Here is a 25,423-nt window from a genome sequence, read left to right on the forward strand (position 1 = left end):
AACTTATGTATTTAGATTGGAAAGGCAGAACAAGACATCTGAGTTCTTGAGAACTGCATAATCTGATCTGCTTTCTATTTCCTCTCATTTCCAGTTCTTATATGACATATGTCCTCCCTACCTGGATGGTTTGGAGTCAAATGTGCTTCTGTGTTTATACACAAGTACATTTTTCTCACCAGGAAGAGGCCATAGTGCACAACAGACTGTCTGCAGAGTGCTATTATATATATAAACACAGATATTACGCACACATGTGTTAGTAAATCCCAAAATAAAGTTTCTACACAGGTGCTGTAGCAGATAAATAACACCTTTCATTTCCTGGGATTTAGAAGGGAAAAAAAAAAAGCATTGAACAAACATTTTATTACTACCATAGCAAAATAAAGCTAAGTGATATTAATTTTTAGAAGTACATGTAAGAGCAACCACATACTTATCAACATCTATCTGGGAAAAATGAGAAGCTTTAAAGCCAGGTTGCATTATATCATCTAATGTGACTCTAGTTGCACGAAAAAATAATTTTTCACTAATTTTGGTGCAGAACCCAAGGATTTGATTGTTGTCACAACAGATGTTTCTGAGAGAAGCTTGCTAGTTTGTGGGAAATGTTTATACTTACACCTATACAATGTAACAAACATGAGATAACCAGAAATAAGAATTCTTGTCACTGAAACTGTGGAAAAAAGTACTTTTTTTAAAGGTGTGACTGACATTTCTTGCTATAAAAATCTCTATTAATCTAAATCAGTCCTGTGCTGCCTTCTGCAAGCAGTAAGCATTTCAGACTCTATGAGTCTCTTTCCCAAGTTATAAAACATATATTTGTTCAAGTTTTCATAACTTGTTATTCTTTAGTTTTTAAGATAGGCTTATTAATTCAGTTCCAATTTGAAAGACTAAGGCATAATGGTAGGATGTGAGAGTAAACAGGGAAATAATTAATTGTATTTGGCACACATACAGAGATCCCACTAATTGTAAACCAATGTTTCAGTTTTAAATAAACTGGTCATTTCATTTATTTGAAGTTATTAACATAATCCATTACTGTAAAACATGTCTTCCATCTTGTTTGAATAGAATTTAGATTCTTTCATTTCTGTTTGGGAGGAAAGAAAAAGAACTCACAAGCAGATAATTTTTTATGTAAAATAAATTTTTAGCATCTAAGTAACCACAGCATTATGATTATTGTGTTCAGTTTATATTTTATAGAATTATAAGGCATAAACTGAAAATGATTATGCATGCACAAAGAACTGCTTTTGGGACACTCATTTTTATCAGGAGATTTAAGCATCTTATTGTTTTCATGGATTTCCATTATTCCATTAGTTCATAGATTCACAAGGGTTTTTTTCAATTTAAATATTTTCCTGTGTTAAAAAATTACTCCAGCAATTTTAATGGGACCATTACCTTAAGAAGTTACTATGATACAAGAGAAATTCTGAAGGACTGTCCCCTCTCTGTTTTGCTACATATTCCAAAGGGTCTTTCTCCTTAGAATTAGATTGACACATGTAACTTGTTTTCTGTGATTTTTTTGTGTGAAATCTGTGTTCTGCCACATTTTATTTTTCTTTGCTGTTCCTTTTTCACTTCTTTCATATACAGATATAAATTTTAAAAAAAAGAGGTACTTGGGACACGTTTTCTCCTGCTTTTGTTTGTTTGATTGTTTGGGTGTTTTTTTAGCAGAACTTGCAGAACTAGAAGAAAATTTTTACACATATAATATTATTAAATAGTTTCAGAAAAAAACCACAATCTTAATCATCAATGAATAGATGTCAACTCCTACCACATGGCATACTTGTAGAATCACTGAAATTATATAGGTTTTAAGTCCTATAGAGGTTACTGGAGAAAGCTAATAGACTAATAATACAGTTTTGTGTCGTGCTGTGTAAAGAACATATAACATAGGAGGAATCATCTCAGTGGCATCAAATAGGGTGGCCAAATATCAACAAAATTAAAAGTCAGCTACACATCTGAAATGTGCTTTTTCACAAGTGTCCACAGGATTCCAAAGAAAGGCTAATAAATCTGCTCATGTACATGATAAGAACATGTAGAAGGAAGAACAAAAAACTTACCGTGATCCAGTGAAGAGCTCCAAAAAGAGGTTCAAACCAACCAAAACCAAAGACAATTGTCTTTTAAAACTAAGGAAAAGGGACTTGCTTCCACCAAAATTCACGACAAGTTTCCATTAGTATCAGTTTGGCAGGAACGACCTCTAATACTGTAGTTTAATATCTAATCTGTATTACTGTTTTGGGTTTTTTTCACAATTCAATGTGGAATGTGGCAGCATGATATGAAAAAGGTGTTGTTTGCAAACTTGGAATGAAATATGGCATGGACTAGACCACAAAATAAAGAAGCCAGCAAAAGAGAATTTGACACTCACCATTCTGGCAAAACTCAAATTTCTCAAAACTAGAAGATTAAAAATACTTCGATGCTGTTTTTTGAAGTTAAAATCGAAAGGAAGAAAATGTAAGTGTTAAACTGTGCCAGATTACTGAGGTCTTTGGTTAATGATTATTACCTTCTTCAGTCATTTGAACCTAGTAATAAAGCCAGTACTTAAATATACTGCAGAATTAAAAAAAAGTCTCACTGGCTAAGAACCAGAAAAGCTATAAATCCTTTATACTAGCATGTTAAATCTCAGACTATCTGCGAGATTTAACAAATCCTTTATTTCTTCTTCTTTCTGATATTACTGAGTTAATTGGGAGTTCTCACTCCTTTTTCAGCACAGTACTTACACGTGTTCTCAACTTCACACTCCTGAGAAAACCCAAATCCTTATCTAGATTTGACTTCATTGCAAGTTATGTTAAGCATAAGTTTATGACCCAACAAGCACTCTGGTGTTGTGTTGAACTAGGAACTTGACTTCTACAGTTGGGAAGGAGTCCCTCTGACTTCTTTCGTTCTCATAGGTGCTAAATCCTCAGTTTTATCAGGCCACAGTTATGTGCCTTTAGCGAAACAGGGATAACAGTTATTTGAGAGTAAGAGCTATCCCTGTGTCAAGTCGTGGCTCAAGAATAGTGCATGTGGAGAGGAGAATGGAAAGAAGCAGAGCACAAAACATATTACTGTGGAATAGCAAGATTAGCGTATTTTCAATCATTATTACCACAGACATAAACGGAGATTAAGAGGATCAAAATTAAGTTTGGAAAGCATAGCTGTGCTAAATTCTGCCAGCTAGTAATGCTAGCAAATATTTATACTAATGATTAACTTTGTGCTACGGGAATTAATACTCTACATACAAACTCTGAAATGCAAGTCTGGGTTTGGAAATATCTGTTAATCAAATTAAGTACTATGGACATTAATGTTTTGCTCATTCTACTCGAGCAATATATCTTAGTCATGATTTGGCAACTCAATGATCATGAAGCCTTTGATCTGTTTCCTGACCTGTCAAATAGTATCAGCCAAAACAACGTGAAAGAAAGATTGTTTTAGTGCAGTGGATGTTCTTTCAAGACAAACTGAGAGGAAGTCACCACGTCCATTTCTGAAGACTTTTCTTTTGGTTTCCATTTATCAAAGAGAGAGCAAATTCAATGACCTAAAGTCAGAAGGATCTACCACATATTAACAATTCCTTGGCTCAGCTAACATGCTGTAGTTTATTTATTCCCCAACAGCGTCCTAAAAATGAGTCAGTGCTGGTTAACAACAAAATACTTTCTCCTCTTCATCAGTGATGTAATTTTCAAAGTGGAAAGTAGCAGACACTAGCAATTCACTACAAAGTAAAAATAAAACCTTTACCCTAATAAAGAGGATCTTCTCTCCAACTCTGTATCTTCCCTGTGAAAGACGCTCCACGCAGAACTTATTAGGGCATTTACAAGGTGGATCCTCAGAAATGTGTTTAACCTGGGAAACACAGAAGTTATTAACAGAAACCGTTTAAAATAGCATGTGTAGTAAAATATTCATTAAGATATTTGTCATATCTGTAACATAAGTCTTAATTGATGATATTTTTCTTAGTTTTTCCTAATTTTCTTAATATTTCTGTAACCCTAGGAAGCACCCTATGGTGCTTCCAATATCAACAGTTATTTAATAGCTGTGATGAGTTAAAAATGGAGATGAACGTCACACAGTTCAACATTAAATTTGTTCTGTTTAACTAAAGCCAAACAGTTCCTTATGTTGAGTTCAGGACCAAACTCTTGTAGACATGTTCTCAGTATTTTATGGTGAATCAACTCAAAGTGCTGGTAAGGCTAACAGGCAAAAGGAAGATGTCATAAAGATGCATTCTCTCTTCTAAATGTGTATAATAAATACAGAAGCATCTTTCTCATCCATAAGAGGCTCTGCCTCTTTCAAATTGTCCACTAACACCTTAAAAAAACCCATACAGAAAATACCGTAACATAATCATAAATTCAGGCCAAGACTGAATTCCTCAGGAATTTCCAACTACCCTTTGATGATGTCCCCATTAAGGGCACAATGCAAACAAGGGTAATTTAAAGGGGCTTCTAGTCCATTGTCAAACCTACCTACCCCCCGAAACAAGGGCTGAGAAAAGACAGATGAAAACCACTTTCCTGCTTTTTAATAACTGCATCAGCTCTGCTCCGGCCTCGTTGGTCTTGCATGTGCTACCAAAGGCACTGATGTTTACAAAAAGTATATTTTTGTGCTTTTCAGTGATGGGAAAGTAGCAGAGGCATCCATGCCAAAAGAAGAGGTCTGTTTGAGAAACCCTTACTTGACATTCAAATTGCATGGCTGCACAGAACAGCAAGAACAAGGGTAGCACTTCCACATCCTGCACTTTCCTGGACGAATGGTGACCTAGTACACCCGTGTCAACCAGTGCAAAATGCCACAGGAACCTGTAGATGTTTTTTTTCCACTTCAAAAAAGTATTCCAAAGACATTCTTAAATCCAGTTTGGAAACCAAGGCCTGTAAAAACAGCCTGAGGTCCAGGGAAGGATATTGTCAGAACAGCTGAAAAATGAAAGTCTTACATTGTTTCATAACAAGATAAAATATCTGGGCAAAGCTATGGCACTTTGATAGGTGTTTTAATTACTGTGAATAGATGAACACAAAAGGCTTCTGAATTACAAATGTTTTTCAGACCTGCTTTAAGAATTAAGTTATAGTATGTTAAATAAGCCAGAAAGAACATAAAAGGTAGGCAATTATTGTTTCTATGCTATTGAAACCAGCCCTCTTCAGTGATTTAAAGGCTTTCCAATTATTTCTGAAATTATTCAGTTCTGTTATCTGAATAACTTTATTCCTTTGTGGAGGTTTTTCTTATTCTTAATGATTTTATTTTGTTTTGCTTTTTAAAATCAGGGTATAATATTTTTGTAAAAAAGAAAATAAATTAAAATAACACTTAGCAGAGGAACTCTACATGTATTTTACACACACACACAAAAAAAGTGTTTCTGAGGTATCAGATGAATTGTCCTCAGTTTGAATGAATCACGATTTGAATTTTAAAATTAGTTCCTCAAGTGATCTTATCAACATGGGTGAGAGTTCACCAGTTCTGGTGAATCAAACTATTTAGACAGCCAATGTACAACAGGAACAACTTGCATGAAGTCGGCGGTCGATGATTTAAATCCAAGTGCAGGTTGCTGAGGATGAAAAAGGTGTATTGCTGTATTTCTTGGAATGCAGTACTAAGGCTGGATTGTGCTGAGGGACCTATTTGGCAATGGCCCTCTGAATACTGTTCAATTATCAGGGATTTCTGCCACAATACCACGTGGCATTTATCACCTCTGGAGACACTTGAAATTCGAAGCTGAAAATAGATAGTATGAACCACGCCTTAATGCTGCACCTATCAGAGTTCATCAAAGCAAGCAAAAACCTGGAGTAGCTGAGCCTAACAGGCTCAAGGTTGTTTTGAACTGTGTAAGCAAAGTAGAGCCTTCTTCAGCCTCTGGAGAATGAAAGCAAAGAGATTTATACCAGTGTGAAACAGAGAATAATAAGACCTTCACTGCTGATCCTGCTATTGGGGCTTCCATTGCCTTACTATCCCAAAGGACAGAGGAGTATTATTGAGTGGAATTTGGAAATCAAATAAGGAAGCAGGGGGAAGAATTATATTCTATTTTATTTTGTGTCTGGACTATACGAGCACTGCTGCTATTTTATGGTGTGAGTGTCTGGGGCAGTGTGGGTCAGGAATCTAGCTGGATGAATTCCATTTTGTTTCTATCCCTACTGCTTTCTAAATTAAAGGACGTGGTTAGAGACAACCTTCATACTCTCTGCTCTGTTTCTACAAGATATGCAGTCACCATGCTCCTTCTACACAGAACTGTTCTTTCTCAATGCTGTTGAAACATGAGTACTTTTGCAGTTAAGGAAGAAATGCAAACCAAAAAATTTTAAATGCAATTATATGCATAAAAGAAAAAAAAAAAAAGAGTGTTTCAATAAAATGAACGAACATTATATTCCATCTGCTCTTTGTAACAGGAAAGTGGCACATGGATTTTTCAAGAAGTGCTTTGTAACTCCCAGGTGGCACATCTACCTAACAACGTAGCAGTTACTATGGTAACTGCTTCTTTTTACAGGCTAGATTTGTACTTTTCAAGTTTAACCTCTTCATGGTCTCAAAATGTGTCCTTTTCATCTGAATCCAGCTGTTTCAAATGAACCCCTATGGGTTTGCAGCAGAGAAATGAACACTCAGTATGCTGCAATGAGTTTAATGGAATTCAAAACAAGATGCTTTTGTTCTAACAACGAGGAAAACAATGCTTGGTTTTTTTACTATGTGAGAAACATGCAGAACAGCAACATAAAAATTAGGCTGAAATATCTTAGAAGCGTTTGTTAACATTCAATACAAGTCAGTAGGAGCCAGATCCCCTAGTCCTGACTCAGTCCTTCCTCAGACAAAGCACCAAAGTGGGAGCTGATGAATAAGAAGTAAAGGAGCAATAAGAAGGGAACGTGACCCCCAAGCACAAACCTAGGCTAAGCTGCAGAGCTCCTACACAGTGTGAGGAGCTGGGTTTTTTTTTTTCAAGTTTCCAACATAAATAATTGTGATAAAAAACAAATTAACCCTATCAGCGTGCAAACGTTCAAAATACAGAGGAATGTTAAACTCAGGTTTGTGTGTGCTTTGCAAGTAAGCGCATATCAGAACAGACCAGATAGGAAGAAGCTTCCCCCCACAACTTACAGCATCATCCAACAGTTTCCCTGTGCTCTTTTTCCCAGGAGACTTTGTTGGTGACGGTGAAGGAGATGGAAGGGGAGCTGAAAGTGTTTCCTCTTGTTCAATTTCTTTTTCTAACTTTATTAATCCAGGAGGTTCCACCCCAAACCTTTTGGAAACATGCAAATAATATATTACTAGTTAGCATAAAGTACTGCATATTTTAAAACAAAATGGTGGAAAGGATTTCTACTTTCTGTATTGCACTACTGTGCAATAACAGAACAGTACATTCATTAATAAACATGTATAAAATATATCAATCACTACTGCCCTTGTTTCAAATTAATAGAGAAAATGAATTTAGATTGAGTCTCTCAGTTAATCAAATTTACAGGAAATACAGGGTTTTTTCAACTTCTCTGTCTGATCACATATATGTTGGTGAATAACTAATTTATGAACAACACTAGACCTCAAAATTGCTATACCATACAGGATAGAGTCAAGCTCAGCACATTTGCCTTTTTTTTTTTAGTTTTTCTTTTCTTTCCAAACAACATCCTTTCAAATTACTTGACAATTTATATTTTGTGTTAGTATTTTTCGAGGAAATCCAGATGAAAAGGGATTAAGGCTCATCCTGGTCTCAGCTATTGCACTAAATCTATGGATAAATAAACAGAGATATGGCCACTATTTTTCAAAATTTGCTATTGCTTTTTCTACCTGATTTTTGACAGCCAATCTTCAGATCTCAGTTTACAGTAGCCACAGACTTTAAGATCCAGCTAAAACCAAATACGTGGAACTTCAGCATGGAGCAACTCAGAACAGAGCCCTTGGAGAGCAAGGCTCTTTTTGAAAGAGCTTTTGAAAGCTTTATGGCAAGTGACTGAGTCAGTGTCTCACAGCAAGCAGCAGAGCTTTTACACTTCAGAAGTCTGAAGGCCCATTCCATTTTCCTAATAATTGATAATTCCCTTTTTTTTTTTTTTACTTTACTTTATTTTATTTGCCAACACTGAACAAAACACAGAAAAATGGAGAGAGTTCTTTTTCCAAAGAAGGATTTTAGCTTGGAAAAGTTATCATGCCAGGTAGACTTCTCATGGCAAACTACTTGAATAAATGAAACCATACTTTCTTCTGTAGCAGAAATGTCCATAGCCCAGATGCAGAACCATACTGACTTATCTAGGTAAAGATTTGGACACTAAAATATTGGGCAGTAACAAATATGTATCATGAAAATCTAAGCTAAATACCATAATAATGTTAGAAGTGTACAGAGAAGAGGCACAAGCACATATACCAGTTTTCATGGTTTTCTGATAACATTTAATTTAGTCACACCGCTTAGTAAATTAATATAAAGGAAACTAAGAACCAAATCTGTGCTTGTATTGGCCTCTAACTGGTGCAGTCTCCCTAATGAAAAGTCAGCCAACACTGAGGCAAGCACTTATATACAATCCATTGACTTCCTGTCTGTCTGCAGATGCTGACAGGCTGTAAATCATTAAATTCCTACTGGGCTCTAAGCCTGCTCCTGCATACAGCCTTACTCATCAAATAAAACTCTTTCACTCCAAGCAATGCTGCTTCTTTGCTTCCACTGCTTTTCATAAATTCCACTTTTTGTCTTCGGGACAGATTTTTAAAGCTCCCTGTGCTTCCAGTATTCTGAATTCCTCTGGTGAAAAGTTGGAAAATAAAATCAACTAATAAACAGGCAGGCATTTTTTTTCCACATACTGAATCAACCTGAAGCAAAGTTGCTGGAAAGCTCAAAGTGTAAAACCCACATCTTTTCTGTGAGGGGTAGAGGTGCAAATTCTGCTTGGGTAGGTATGCTGAGAATTTCCTTTTGTGCTCCTTTCTAGCCTGGTCTCTCACAACTACAAATGAAGCAGCACTGGACTGTAACATGATCTCCTCTAGACTTCTTAGAGCACCACTTTCCATTTTTAGTACGGTAAAATTGAATACAATAGCAGAAAGATCTTGAAATTGCTCAACAGTAATTCCAAAATACCTGTGGGGGTTGTTTAACCGCCCAGAGTTTAACAGTTACCCAAGAACTTCATTTTTTATGCAGAAAAGATAATTTAGCTGTTTTCCATTGTACAATCACTGACTTTCAAATACTTTGGAAGAATGCTGGACCTGTGCAACCCACTGCAACAGTCCTGTGTATTGTCAATTTTATCCTGTAGGACACTTCCCTCTCTCATAAATCTTCTCACTGTATCCACATGACATCTGCCAGTGCACACAAGGGCCCATTTTAGCTATTGAAATTTTGCAGATGACTTCAGAATTTTGTTTTCATAAACAACTGAAATCCAGGATAATTTATCAGGCAATTCTATTTTTATTAGTATCTGGGCTTTGAACTGCCACTCTTTGAGCCAAGTGGTCACACCGGTTTCCCACTCACTGTGCAGTCCATCCATCAAATCCATATGTCTCTAATTTGGCTAAAAGGACACTAAGAGATAACATGCTAAAAGCATTGCTAAAGCAAAGGTAAATTATCACCTTTCTCCCTTCCTCCACAGAGTATCTGTTGAATAGGTTCACGTTTAGCAGAACAGAGCTCCATTCTATCTCCTCCTCAAACAATTCTTGCTCATTTGTGCCTCAATCATAAGCCTATTTGCATCAAATAGAAAGGCTTAGGTCGATTTATGGGAGTTACAGCCCCTGAAGACTAAGAGTTATCTAGCTGGGCAAAGTGTGCCACAAGCTGAATCCTTGTGAGGAGTAAGCCACTTTGAACATATCTTTCTGCTTCCAAAACAGAAAAGGAAAAGTAAAAAGTTCCTCAGTATCTCTTACTCTTTTCGTTCTTTAAAAACAGACCGAGGCACCTTTTCAAAGATCTCTGCAGCTCCTGTTCTCGGAAGCAGACCCCCAAGAGTGCGAACAGACGCAATTTGCTTTACAAAGCAAGCAGACATCTGACTCCTCTCCTCCTTAAAGCAGCCCAACAACGTCAGTTTAATGTCCGCTTTCCTAAACTTAGTGGGGGCAAGCATCGATTATTCTCCTTTCCCACACAGTTCTAATTTACCTCAGCTCAGGCAAAATCGGGATCCCATATTTGGTTTTCAATTATGTTTAACCTGATGTTCCACTTCAACAGGTTTTTTATGCACCTTTGAAATGTGCAAGATTATAAACGAGTGTTTGTTTGTTCCTGAAGAGATACTAGAGCAGGAACAAGTAGACAGATATTTGACCCCTAACCTATAAACAAAATTAAAATATAGAAACATAAATACAGAAACATAAACACAACATATAAAATACATTCATGATATATGATAATACAAATATAAAATAAAATACAAATATTTTAAAGGCAAAGGGGCAGAAATGCATAATAAATGAAAACATGGTTTATTTATTTGTTCAGTGTTTCTTTTCATGTTTGGAACAGAAAACATCCGGAACATGGAAGCTTAAGACAAATATAAAAGGGTAAGATTCCATTTTCATTCCCTTGTAGATCTGTTGAGAAATCAAAGTCTCACTGCAAAATGAGATTAAATCTAACTCAACCCACTTTAGCAGAATCCAACACTGCCACTGACACACATTCCCTGAGGAAGCTGGATACTATCAAGGAATCAACCTGGGGCAGACATTCCTGACAGCTGGGTGCTGGTGGCTCTCTCTCCAAGCTGGGGATCTCGAAAGCACAGTTTTTGGCTCAGGTAAATTAAGACTCATTACACTCCATTTCATTACACGCCTACTTTCTTATTCATGGGAAGGTAAAATGATTTGTTATTTCCATGTTGGACTGAATCCAAGTTTCACAGAGATAACAAAATTCCGGAAAACGGGAAATCTTTCTGGTCATTGCTATTCCTATGCAAGCTGACAGCAAGGGTTTTTCTGAAACTTGACCAAGGAACAAATGCCTAATTAAGCAGTTTCCCATGTGAGTTCATTCCCAAAATATGAATACACATAACACAATTATGACACGACCAATATTAATTCTTAAGCTAGGAATAAACAGGGGTCTCCTCCACACTGATTGCCACCACAAGGAATTCTTCTGAAATTAATGAAACTATCTGAATAGTGAGACACTCCAGTTGGATACACATGGATGAGCACAACTGCAATTTACATGCCAGACAGGGCAGCAGCAGTGCTGTTCATGTATTTTTTAGCAAATTTTATGCACTATGTTGGTTAGATCTGCATCTGTAAAAAGGGAAAATCATGTTCTAGTTACAGTCGTTTTGACTGTCTAGCAAAAGTCACTGTTGTCTTGACATCAAAGATAACGTTACACAATGTACTGAAGGTCCAGCAAGGCTACAAACATCTAGGTCAGATTTAGGTCATGTGAAGATCAATTTATTACCAGTAAAGTTAATTAAATCGCAGTTGTTTATAGAGAGATCTGACTGTTAGAAGGAGAAACAGCTCAAAGCTTAATTTAGAAAAAAAAAATTCAATTCTTTCCTCTCCTAATACAAGGATAGTCAACAAATACCTTCATTGAACTTATGGTACAGAGATTTCATTATATTTGTTAACAATGGCCCTCAAGATAGTCTTGAGTGACATCAAGACAACCATTCTCCTTGAACCTAATGGGCACAGAAGTTAGCTTGAGAAGTGCTGATTTATCAAGTCTCTCAATAGCCACTGCTGTCAAGAATGTAAATATTTCATCATGCTTTAAATATTTTCACCTACCTTGCTGCAATCCTTCCAAGTTCCAGCAAACAAAGACACACCTCTCTTGGCTGCTTGTGGAGTACTGGAAAAGGAAAATGAAGATGGAAAACACTGATAAATAAAAGCTATTTTAAAGATCTAAGTGATGGAACGGAACCTAATCATCAACATCTGTAACTCTTGACTCTGATAAGACTTAGTTTTCTTTGGCTTGCAGTGGAGTTTTACTGGAATAAAAAGGATGGGATTGAGTGGTTCTCAGAGTGCAGAAGGTTTAGGAAGTTCCATATAGTTATCTAAATCACCGAGCAACTATTTGGGCTAATTGGTAATCTGCAAGCAATTCATAACTATTTAAAAATAATCAAGAACTCTGGCAGAACACTTAAATTAGTCAAATGTTAAAAATAACATTAGAGGGATACTTTTCTTTCTATAAACTGAGAGAATTCATTTCCTTAAGGTGACTATTTTTCTTAGCCGATTTAAATCACAAAAATAACAAAATTGCATTAGCAAAGATATATCTTTCTATAAATTTGGTCCTGAATTTTTTATACATTTCCTCTTAAAGCAAAAGTGGAGCTAGAATGCTTTAGGAATTCAGTTCATCACAGTCAAAAATCCCAAACAAACTTCTTAACATACTCATATATATATGCAAGTTTTCATGCCTAGATTCCACAGAGAACATGTAGTTTTTAAGCCTCAGAAGCAGCTCAGACACAGCAGGAACTCTCACCTGAGCTGTCCCACCTGAACCTGACGTATATTAACCCCTGGAACTCTGTGTTTCATGGGTTTTCCTACAGATCAAGACTGCAACCATCACTTCGACCAACAGACATTTAAATAGCAATAATTGTGTTTTGCCACTGATCCATAAGTGGTGATATTTTTCCTCTCCACTATCTACTCTTATCCTTTCCTTCTCTTTCTTTCTTTTTCTTACGTATTTTCTGAAGTGATATCTTTATATTTTTATACTGTTGCATTTCCAGAGATAATAACCAAAGTGGTTACATACCTCCTTTCTATTGCATGTTGTTCTAAAATAAACCTGCCATATGTGAAGTAATCTATTAACAAGAACCTCAGTTAACCTCACCTTCAGGGGTGGGTCATAACAATTATGAAATACCAACATAAACCAATGTAACTTTTTTCCCCCAGTGACTCCAATAGGTAATGTTCTGTAAAGGAGTTCAGCTAAGCATATAAGCAAAACCCAAAATCAGTAAATGAAGAAAGGTCTATGGCTGTTTGGATAATGAACTCCTCAAAACTCTAAAAAGAAGAGAGTAAAAATAGAAGAAAAAAAAAAGAAAAAAGTCATTTATGTGTACATCATCATCTATTCTCCAGAAATACCTACTGCAATAAAGCCCTAATCTTGTGGATAAAAATAAGGTTTTAAAAACTTCAGCGATAATCAAAAGATTTTTACCTTACCCTTCAGATTGAATTGACACCAAAAAGTAATTTTGTATTTGTATAAATCAGAAAAAAAACCAAAACACCAGCATCAAAATCGATTTGTTTCTAATGAGTAAAGGTCAAGACATCAGCTGTATAAACAGTTGGTAATCTAAAGACTCACCTAACTCAAATGCATGAAGCAAAAATACCATACCTGAAAAAGATATTTCAATGTCTAGTTAAAGCTCTGAAAGTAATTACTTTGCTCTACGTATGAGACCCAAAATAGGAAACCACAGACTTAAACATCTCTAGATAACTAACACTCTGGGGCAGACCCTCAACCTCTGCAACTCCAACTTCCAGCTCCACTGATGTGAATAAATGTATGATAAGTGGTGTGAGTTGAATGCTCATCCCAATATCCTTTCCTAGTGTCTCTGTAGCCCTTTCAGGTATATGCACTCTTCTTCTTTGATCTCATCCAAATATATTCCAGAAGTGAAAGTGAAGACCATGAAAACTGGAATTGTATTGCACTAGAAAAAATATTTTTATCCTTCAGCCATCTGTTACTAAAAATGTAAATAATGCAATCTTGGACATTCAGCTATTCTCAACATTCTTCCTTGCCACAACACAGTAATACCATTAAACATTTACCTTTACCAGTAATCAGTATTTTTAAAGTGTTACACTCGTGGCCCTAGAAATGTATTCTGCTGCTTTGGTTTTAAACCAGTTGGGACTGCTCTAAAATAAAACATGATTTTAAGAAAAAAGGCATTCCCCGAAATATAAATGGTTGAAGCTGGGTTTGGAATAGTCAAAGAAACTCAGTTGTAATTTGTACATATGCACATCTGATTAACTTTGGAATGGAGGAGAAAAAGAGAGGTTCAATGACTGTTCTTTGCAAAAAGATCCTTAAATACAACTAGAAGAGAATTTGATTAAAACAGGTAAAATATTTTTCTGTCAATGCTCTACCCAAACAAAATTCAAGTCCTTCAGCAAATCTGACTCAACACAATCTAGACACATTTCATGCATTTCACACTGAACAATGTGACAAGGTGAAATCGTTGTTAGAAGATGAAGAGCTGTGCAGGCCATCACCAACCACAAAAACAAACATCTCCTCATCTGATAAGAAGACGGTGACACAGTGCTTCTGACAAGAAAATGTTAGCATTCCTGAGGACTATACAGCATATGCATTTGGAGACCTCAGAGACAAATTAATGTTGTTTTGTGTACTGCTGTACCCACTGGATGACATGGGAAGTTGATAGATTTATCATAACAAGTAAACCATACTTCACTTTGCATCACAAATACAATTTTTATATGCATTTTCCTACAATTTTTCAAGCTTTCATGTAGGGAAGAAAACAAAATTCCTGGAGAATCATTGTTCAGTCCTCCCCTATCAAATATTAAAAAGGTGAATTGTCCCAGTGGGTGATTATAAGCAAGTAGCAATTTGTAAATACAAAAGACTCATGCATTATGCATGCATAAGATGCATCCATCTTGCTTGAGAATCTCACTGTTGACACTTGCTTGACAAGAATGCCATGGGAAGGTTTAAAAATAGTGCATGCAAGTCCAGCTTATTTTAGGTGTCCTGGCAGTTATACAGTCCCTTTTGCTTTCCATCTCATCTCTTCAAATGCTTCTTACCTGCTGTCCTCATTGCCTGCATCTTTTCAAGCTACCTCCAGCCACTCTTTCATAACAATAATTCCTTTTAAGCTCCTAGCAAGCTTTTATCCCTGCTCCTCTCTGGCAATAACTTTTCTTCACGCTACTTCCACCTTGTTGCTGCCCTGTTCTCCTGTTACAGGCTTCCTCTTCTGTTCACTCACCCTGTGTGTTCCTTCCATGTACTTCCATTTCTACTCTTGTTCACCACATCTCTGCATCCTTCACCACCCTCTTCCACAGGGCTGCCTTCCTAAGTGCCTGGATCCTACCAGGAGAAGCAGAGAGAGCAGAGGAGGAGCAGCCTCTGCTTTCAGCACTACCACAGCCTGGGACTGTGGGGAGGCAGAACACTTGCTGCACGTGGAGTTCATGTGTTTTCTGAGTATGTTTAAAGCAAGATTTCACAATAACAAATGTTCGTGTCTTTGGTTTTGTTTGTGAGTTTGTGTTTGTTTTAAAATAGTAGAATGCCCAGCCACGATACAGGAACAAACTTCTCATACTTCTCTGCCAAGTTTCAAATCTTGGCTCCCAAAATTTTTGTAAACCAGTTTTAGTGAAGTCAGTCTTCCTTCATAAACTACCTTTTTTTTTTTTTTAAGATATCAGGCATAGCTGAATCAAAAAAAGTGAATATGATTTCTGTTTCTAAAGCATTCTTTAGCTCCCTAGAAGCAAAGAGTTTTCCAAAGAGGCTTAGTATTTATTATTATAGGCTTCCAATTGCCATCAGAATCCACACTAGCTTAGGAAAAGTCTTCCAAAAGGTTGGTCCTTTGATCCTCTTTCTATTGTCTCTCACCTTCTCCTTTAAAACTTTTTATTCTGATCCTACACCAGTCTTCTTTGTTTTTTGGGTTTTTTTAACTTTGATTTGTTCAAAACCCTCTGTCCAACCTATCCCAAACAAATCCTTGCTTCTGAAACAGTTATGCTATGACACACTTGTGTCTCCCCCTCATCACCTTTCAGCACAATCACTTATGGAAGTCTAAAAACAATTAAGGTGTCAAACACAGGATATCTAAAGATAGTAAAGAATTCATCTAGAAGGAATGTAGAGATCGTCTAAACACTAATAATTTACTGGAATTCATTAATTTAAGATGTAAATGCAATTGTAATAACAGTGTCCAGGATGCTTCTATAGTCCTCAAAACGAGACGTATTCAATAATATTATGAGTGGTTTAGTAAAGTGTTGTGAAAGATGGGACAAAACCTTATTCTGATGCAACTTCATGTGAATTTTTACATGCTGTTACAATATCTAAATATGTCAGTGCAGAAGAACAGTCAAAACAACTCTATCTTGTATGAAATCTGATAAACTAGGTTAGTAATTATTTTAAAAAAAACTTTAAACCAGCAACATTAGAAGAGAGATCAAAAGTGTTTATGTCTATTATTTCCACTAAAACACTAGATGCTTTTGTTTAGGGAACCTGTCCATTAAATTCTAGTTGCATCAAAAGAAGTCCATGTCACATATTGTGTGTACACACTCACAGAATATACAAGCACAAAACATTAACACACCAACAGCATCCAACAACTCCCCAAACAAAGGACACACATCAGCATGCTGGCACACTTGGTGGCAAACCCTTTCCTTGGCGGGTAGACTTTATCATGGAAGAGATGCAGAATAGCCACTGGTTCCAATTCCTATAATCATCCAACAACACTCCATTACCACAAAGAGTTCAGAACTTATGCTTTAAGTTCACTTAACTAAAGCAATCATAGAAAATCTTACCATTCTTACTATTTGTCCAAGCAGTTTTCTTCGAGCATTACACTCTTCAGGCTTGAGCACAACCATTACAAATATCTCCACCTAGAATACTTTCATAAATAAAATTACCATAGCTGTGTAGGTCTGCTGCCCTAAAACCTACACAGGGGAACTTACAAAGTATACTTACAATGGGACCAGAGGAGTTACAGGCAGTGTTACTACTCTTACGCTGCAAAGAGTTAGTGCATCCTGTTGAGAGTCCTACATACGGGACAAATTTTGACCTCTGTTACATCTAAGAATCCCATTCAATGACACTGTATCTCAAGAGTTGCCCAGATGATCAAAATTTGGACTTTGGGTCATATTTTTGGTATTAACAAAGCTAACTCCTTCTTCTTTAAATACACTAACTATAAAAATTTAAAAAAAAAAAAAATGATAAGCATGCTAAATTGGTCAGTGAGTACACAGAGCATGCAGAGACTCCCGCTATCTTGCAGTACTCAAGATTATCCCTTCATACTCTGTTGCTGTGATTTTTACAGATGTTTATGTCTTTTCTCCAGCTCATACAACAGGTACACAGCACCCATCTTTTCTTTGCCAAGGCATTAACTCAGAGACTTTCCTGCTATGCCTTAACAGAAAACTGTATTTCCAATTTGTTTGCACTTGAACCTATGTTAAAGCATGATAATGTTCAGCAAGACAAAATACATTTATTATAGACTACTAACAAGTTAGTAGTGCAAGTGCATTGTCCTCAAACTTTTTAGCTCAGCAATGTTGTCTTTCAATGATCTTTAAAGTAAGTACTGATTAGAAGACCTAATCATATCTACCAGCATAGCAAGCACCTAGTTTTCATTCTATTTATTTTTCCTTCTATTTATTTTGAAAAAAAGACTTCAATCCTGTTTTCTTGTTTAGCTCAGCTGAATAGCCCAAATCCAAGAAAGCATTTGAACCATGCTTAATTTGAAACAAGTGTCTGAGTTACTAAATTAGTCCACAAGTGAAGTGACATGAGTAGGTCTCCTCAACTGCTTGTCTGGAGCAGCCCTAGAACACCAACCCTTTGCAGAAGAAAGCCTCTAGGAATACTCGAGATTCCCACCCACATCACTCGTGCACATTTGTCAGGCATGGACTGCCCCTATCTGCTGCAGTGGCTGTTTGACACAGTTCCATTCCAGTGAGGAACTTGTCATTTGTCACCTCCTTGTCACTTCAGTCTCAGGGCTAAAAGGATGGGAGTGTTGGATGCATTTGTGTGCAGTTATACTTCTATGATTTCAAACACTTCAGAACTCATCTTGATGAGAATGTATTTTTAATTAATGAGAGAAAATAGCAATTAATAATTTCTTAGCTAATATAGATCTCATTTTGCTGATCTCTAATACACTTGGCACTTTTTTTTTTTTTTAAATAAATGAGTAGTGTCACAAATCCATCATTCCAATATTTCAGTGCACTAAATCTTCAGAATCGCTCTTACACTGTTAGAATACCTATTTGCCAGAAAAAGACTTCAGGAATGTTTTATATTATAAACTGGCATGAAGAAAATATCACTATGTGCATCTAATTAAATAATACAGTATTTACATACCTTAAGGCAGACAGAATAGAGTAAGAAATGAGGATAAAAATCTACTCAATTGATAACATGACAATGAGTAAGGCTCTCCAATGTAGGCAGAAAACAGCTGCTTTGTCACTAGCAATTTACAAATCAATTTACACCTTAATGGTTACAGGGAAAAACAGAAGAAAACATGAAAAAGTTACCTCTGTAACTGTAATTTCACCACAATTTTTTATTATCAAAAATGCAGAATTCAATGAGGCAGTGCAAACAATTTGGTGTCATTCACACACGTTTCTCACTGCTTTGAAAAGAATCCTTGATATTACTTACCTTTGCTGAACTTTTATTTCCTATGCAGTGGTGAAGGGATTTGTGGGAGAGATAGGAACACAGAAGCTTTAGATTGGCAACTGTTATGGTTCTTCCTAATGCATTAGAAAAAGCTCAAATAAAATCGAAACTCTGAGTTAGAGCTCAAATTGAGGGAGAACAGCAGCTACTGGTTTTATCTATCTTCTTTATTTTTTAAAATGGTGTGGTCACCACCTCCTTCTCAAGTCCATAAAAATGGGTCAAAATATTATCAAGTCCTAATCCTATTTCCCACACCATAAATATTTTCTACTAGTGCATTCTATAAGAAGAGAAGGAAAACAGATGTTAGTTTTCAATCAATGAAGAAAATCAGTCACTAATCAGAGCTAATAGAGCACAGGTTTGAGCACTGTGTGTTCAGGCACATTTCACTTCAGTTTTCTGGGCGAGGAAGTCCTCTTGAACACCAGTTTTCCAGGTGTATTTGCACTGTGTTGTGCTATGGCAGGCAAGGCATTCATTGTGTATGTGGAAAAATTAACGTTAATATTCCAGCTATGCCAATTCCATCTCTAAACAAGATCTAGCTTCTTAACAGTGCACAAGAAAATTCCTTTAAACGTGCTCTCAATTGACTTATTAATTGAACAATGGCAAATTGCTGGGCTTACCATAGCAGTACAAACTCTAAATACATTTAGTATTGCATTAACCACAGGTTCTTCTGCCTGCCTGAGGCATTGCAGGTCTGTGTCTCCTCCTGGTGTTTACAAGTTTCTTCATCCTAGACAATGACCAACTTCTCCACCATTTCAAATCATGGAAACTACAATTACTGTTCGTCTTCCACATGATTTTACCATATCAAATAAAAATTTCATCTTGAGGAATCAAATAACAAAAAGTCAATACATATATCCACCTTACTATTTGTCACCTTTGTGATACCACTCACTTCTATGCCAATAATTTTCTCCCAGGCTTAAAAAATAATGTCATTAAAAAACCTCACAGGATAGAAGAACAGACAAAAGGGAAAAAAACCATTGCCTCAGAAATATTAATTAGACTACAAAAGTAGAGCAAGAGTGTAAAAGAATGGGAATAGATCAGTTGCAACACATATAAGACCTTCAACAAGGCAGACTTTTTGAGCAACAGAACAAAGAAACTTCTTGATTCAGTACAGTGTGTTCATTTGTCTTCCACAGAAACCAATCTGTCTGTCACCACAACTGCTTTACACTTTTATCTGAGTTCAAACTACAAACGTTTGACTCCCTTCATTTCATGAAATTTGGCTGAAAAACTCTTGAGGCAAAATTCCTAAGTTTTCCTTTGAAGAGAGAAGAGTTCAACTGATGAAGAATATGTAGTATTAGAACAGTGATTTCCTAAGCAGTCCGATTCTTCTGATGGAACACCCTGAAGCACGAGTGTTGGATAAATTTTGTTCAGAGCTGCACAAGGGAACCAGCTGGAAAAAAAGGGGCAGCACAGGAAAGAAAAATTTTGTATCTTCTTGCCTCCTGTGCAACTCGTTAAATCTGCACAAATAGCCAAATTTCTGCAGCCAGAACTGAGCGTGCACTTGTATCCTGCTCTCCCAAAGCAGAAAAACACCACCTTATACATTGAATTAAGAAACAGCCTTCATGCTTGAAAAAAAAATTTGTGTAGAGTGAAAAATTATCTGCATGCAAGAAATCATAGTAAGATTCATCTCTCATTTAAGTTCCTCTTAAAATAGACTTAAATGAATTTTATGTGTTGTGTACTTTATTTGCTCATTCCACAGATAAGAGGCAGAATTAACACAGACAGAGGTCAGATTTGGAGTCAAGATCTATTAAGAGCCATTCTGTCTTTCAAGGCAAAACACAAAAAACCCCATTATTTTAACTTACTACTACCTAAAGAAATACATACCCAAACCTTCTGATTCAAACAGGCAGGTATCATCCACGCCTACATCTCTGCACCAGGATAAGAAATTTGCTGTGTTGTCCCGTGCAAAAAAAGACCCCGAAGGAGCATTGGCTTTGCATGGAATCTTCCGAACTGGTAAAGTCTGAAAAACAGAAAATTCTCTATTTAGATAAATGATACGTGCTGGCATAAAACTTAAGTATTATGAAATCAACATGTAGTTTTTGCACAGATGGGGGACTCTCACCAGTGTATTGCTTTGGCCATTAAGGAATTCCAAGCAAAGCAGCGTGACAAGGGAATTTAACAGCACCAAGTTCTCAACCACAAGATCTTTCCAAAAAGCATATTATAGTCCAGGCAATGTGAAGCTGAGAGCTGAACCAACATGAGTTACTTCTTAGGAATATCAGCAACTACAGTCTTGGGATTTACTGTTTAGTCCAGTTCAACAAATTAAAAAAAAAAAATTAAAAATTAAAAAATTCATAAAGATAGACTTTAAACTAGGAACTGAACTTTTGCACAATAAAGGGTGAAGTAGTTTCACTTCTAAGTTAGGAGGGAATTAGAGCAAATAAGTAAGTCTGTCTCCATCCTAACAACACACACAAGCCCCCTGTGCATGACACAGAAATGTAAATTCAGTAGCTCCAAGGTCAAGGTCTAGCTAACACAGGCTCTCACTGTACCAGAGTAGTTCCATATACATGATTTTGATATCAGAGAGGATGTAACTGATACAGCATCAATATCTGAACCAGAGTAATTACCACAGCAATAGTTTTGCTCATATTGGTACCTTTATTGAGACATATACAAAGAGGATTTTAGCATTTAGTTCTCACTTAAGGTTTCATTCCATTAAATAAAAAGTAGCCTTAATTCATGGTAAAATGCTCGTTCCTAGGTCTGTTTCCAAATTTCTGTCCTTAACAGTCCAAAAAAGAAAAAAAAAATTATTAGAAATGTAGAGAGGGGAAAACAAAAAAAAGACACAGGAGTAGGCTTCTCTTTAAATAGCTTTTAGTAGCATAATAATGTCAGTATTTAAAGACAGCTTAGAAGGAATTTATATATTATATTAGACACAGCAACAATGTAATGGCAGAATACCTCTACATGCACAAAGCTACTCACCACTATTTACCCAACCAACCAAATAAACTGCAAATAGAACAACTGCAGGGATAAATACCATTCTACTTATTTTATTGATACGTCAATGGGAACTTAGAAATTGTCTCAGATGCATAAACATATATAAACATCTTACAGATCTATGCATTTAGAACTCTTCCTCAAATCACCATCTAACTGTCATTCCTCTATGATTCTTACTCCAATTACATGATTTACACTTCCTTGTTTGTCAAAAATTATACTTATGGTTCAAAATATTTGCAAGGAGATATAAATACTTTTCTAAAAGGTATTATAAAACACTGACCAGTTTTAAATGATATTTTAAAGAAAAATCCAAGTAAACCTTGTGTCACAAACACCATATTGCCTCCTAGACCATACCTGGAACGAGGGAGGGGAAGTTGGAAGAAAGTAGGGAAGTAAAAACAGTTATTCGCTAATCCAGAATAAATAAAGAACTATGAAACCTGAATTCTTTCAAGGGGCTCTAGATATGGAACAACCTTACAAATCAGAGCGCAATGAAGTTCAAATCAGAGCGCAATGAAGTTTTTAAATTATTTTTAACCCCTTTCCATTCTTTTGGGGGGGCAGAAAAAAAAAAAAGGAGGAATGCTCAGTTCCTCACAGAACAGAGATTTTCTTTTCAAAAAAAAAAAAAAAAAAACTAATAAAAAGCTGTTAGCACTAGGCACATTTCTAGACTAGCACCTTTTTCACATCACACTAATTTTTTCAAAGAAACAATGAGTATCTGTATCCTGAGGCAAATTCTTATTATACTCTACAGACTGCTTCACACATTGAATTTCATTTTGTTGACTCAGTCTTTATGAAGAAGTAATGTAGCATTTGTCTGTCTCTGTCTGCCCCCAAATCCTTTCCCAGGAGACTTTAATTGGACAAGTCTAATACTCTTAAAAGAGCACCCACTTCTTTTAAAAGGAGTCACATAAAAGTCTCTGGCAGCCTGTTGGAGGAAGGTCAACTAGTCCAGCCTGCATTCAGAGGAAAGTTGTCAAAACAAGACTTCTGTTTGATGATTTTCTACTAAATCTTACACAAGACATTTAAGAAACCTTTAAGGAGTTCCTTCTTCAAAATAATTTTGGAGAGGTCTAAGCTGACCTTATGTCCTCCAGTCCAGAAGACGAACAGGCACTGAGGGCAGGGACGTTTGACTGGCACAAAGCAAGACGGGAAAACAGGTGGAGAGCAGCAGGAGCTGGGCTGTGCCATGAGGGAAAATAAACCAGGAGCCAAGGGTGACCCCAGTACAGGCAGTGGCAGCCCTCACTGGCAATGGTGCAGTCCTGACAGCAACTATTGTGTGGATTTTAGTGTCTCTCTGGAATCAGTTCCTTCAGAAATACACAGCTGGTTTATAATTAACCCCAACTTGTCAGTAGATTCAAAGAGGTGCCATTTCACAGCACTGTATCTTAATCTAGTTACATAAAACATCCACTGTACCTACAACACACTTGACCATATTCTCACAGAATCAGATGACCAGCAGCTCTAAATTGGTTTAACAACACGATAAATCAAAAAGAATGAACTTCTTTTCTGATATTATCTCTGTTTGGACCAGATTATCTGAAGTGGATGTTGAACCAACTGAGTAAATAGGTCAAGGGGACCAAACAAATCATATCTGGCACAACCATACTCTTTGAAATTTTTGATTGATTATGTCCAATTTAAAGCACAAATCCTGGATTAATAGCACTGTGACAGGAAGAAGATTACAAGAAGCCAGTTCCAGTATTCCTGGCACTTGTAGACCTGTGCATAAGGTATTTCAGAGAGTTTGGAAAGGAAATAAGGCTACAGTTACTTTACATGTGAGAGCAGACCTGCAGTGTCAGATCATGTCACCTCCCAGTTCCCTCTTCAGTTCTCATCTCTGGTTTTTCCACAGTGTTCATGTGTTACTTTGCTCTCAGCCTTGCCTTTGCAGAAAACCAGCAAGTCTTCTCTGAGAAAAAAGCTGTTTCTAATGCCAGGAACAGCTCAGAAGGGGATTACAGGTGAATCATACTGGGTTTGTTTGCTTCCACTCACTTCTCCAACTCCAGATGATTCTGTGCCTTTAAACTGCCACAACCCCATATTCTTTCATGTCCTGCTAAGGGTATTAAACACTGTTCTGGAAGTCTGTGATAAACCACTCATATTATTTCCGAACATCTGAACAACAACAACAAAAAAAATCCCAACCCAAGCCAAGCAACAACAACCAAAAATAACTGTGCTACAAGACTGGTGGCTGCCATCTGGCAATCAGAGCAGACTTGGACTCGGGATGGGCACAACCCATCTGCTCTCCTTGGCCCTAGACCCACTGGGCACAAAGAAGCCCACAGCACTGGTCCAGGAGACCAGGAGCTGCTCCTTGGCCCAGACTCCTTCAGCAGTACACAGGCAGCTAGAAGTGAGGAGGTAGCCAGGAGAACCTGCACTGCCTTTCTTTAGAGGAGCCATTGGGAAGGCCTTGCAATGCCTGGCAGGAATGCAGAAACCCCTATTTTCCCCCGGGTTACTGCTGTACTAATAACACATTAATCCATCTGGTTCTAAATATTTTATATCTTCTGATTTAGGTATATCGCAATGACTGAATATAGAATTTCTTTCAAGAAGACCAATTCAGAACAGATGGTTTATGTGCCAGAAATCATCTGAAATTTCATGCACCTAACAGACTATCCACAAATTATGTTTCTATACCTTGACAACTAAGATAGACCTTTAAACACAGCTGGCTAACTCAGCTTCACTATGAAGTTTAGACATTCATGGAAATTGTAACATTTCTTTTACAATTATAAGGATTACAGTGTCTTTTAGAAGTACATTTTGGTAGTAAGAGTGTGGTACAGAACACCACAGTTAACTAAGCAGATTTGTGATGTTCTCTAATTTTATAGCGACAGGAAAAATGTTTGATTATCAGATGTCCTAAACAACTCAGAAGTGACAAACACCCAAATGTAAAAACAAGGCACCCTGGGACACAGAAGGGAAAACCCCCTACATTATTGCAGGACAAAAAAAAAAAAAAAAAAGAAAAAAGCTTTAAGTAATTTTCTGGAGCAAATACTACACATATAAATATCCATGGCATCACATGATCTCACTAAAATGCAGCACTCTAAATTTGGTCCCATTTCCTGCAATATTAGGGTCTTGTTGAAGAGAACAGCAAAAAAACCCTACCCTCTTTTCTGTTCAATAATAGCACCACCAGGTTTATCATACAAATCATAGGGAAATACCCATATTTTCTTATCACCCAATGAATTTTCCTACCACCTTTTAAATAGAAGTCCACTTTTTTTTAATATTTCCAAAACTGCCGCTGTAACATTCAAATGAAAGCTCTTATTTAAGAAAGGTTTCGTGCACAAATACTTTTTACTGATTTGTATAAATGGCCTGACTATTTCAAAAGTGCTTTCTAACAGATCATTCTGAAGTAATTAGGTTTCCATATGGCAGAACTGACTTTTGTTGACATAGTATAGTATAACCGCAGTTGCTTTGAAACAGCAGTGGCCGCAATTACTCCTATCAAATATCATGAAAACAATTCCCCAGTCACACTCCTTTTACAATCTTGTCTTGTTGACG

General features: G+C 36.6%; 1 protein-coding gene across 4 annotated transcripts in view; it reads right to left on the reverse strand.

Moving 5' to 3' along the window:
* GAS2 (growth arrest specific 2) overlaps positions 1-25,423 on the reverse strand; it is an 84,481-nt gene that overhangs the window by 28,994 nt on the left and 30,064 nt on the right. For 3 of the 4 annotated variants that reach the window (XM_027662049.1, XM_027662048.1, XM_027662050.1), the window contains exons 4-8: positions 20,642-20,783; positions 13,532-13,564; positions 11,950-12,013; positions 7,246-7,390; positions 3,823-3,930 (exon numbers count right to left, since the gene is read on the reverse strand). In XM_027662049.1, the coding sequence (XP_027517850.1) occupies positions 3,823-3,930; positions 7,246-7,390; positions 11,950-12,013; positions 13,532-13,564; positions 20,642-20,783 (492 nt within the window). The remainder of the gene's footprint in view (positions 1-3,822; positions 3,931-7,245; positions 7,391-11,949; positions 12,014-13,531; positions 13,565-20,641; positions 20,784-25,423) is intronic. The other variant, XM_027662051.1, reaches the window with a different exon arrangement.

This window comes from Corapipo altera, unplaced genomic scaffold, assembly GCF_003945725.1.
Source record: "Corapipo altera isolate COAL_440 unplaced genomic scaffold, ASM394572v1 RXGC01000072.1, whole genome shotgun sequence".
NCBI lineage: Eukaryota > Metazoa > Chordata > Aves > Passeriformes > Pipridae > Corapipo > Corapipo altera.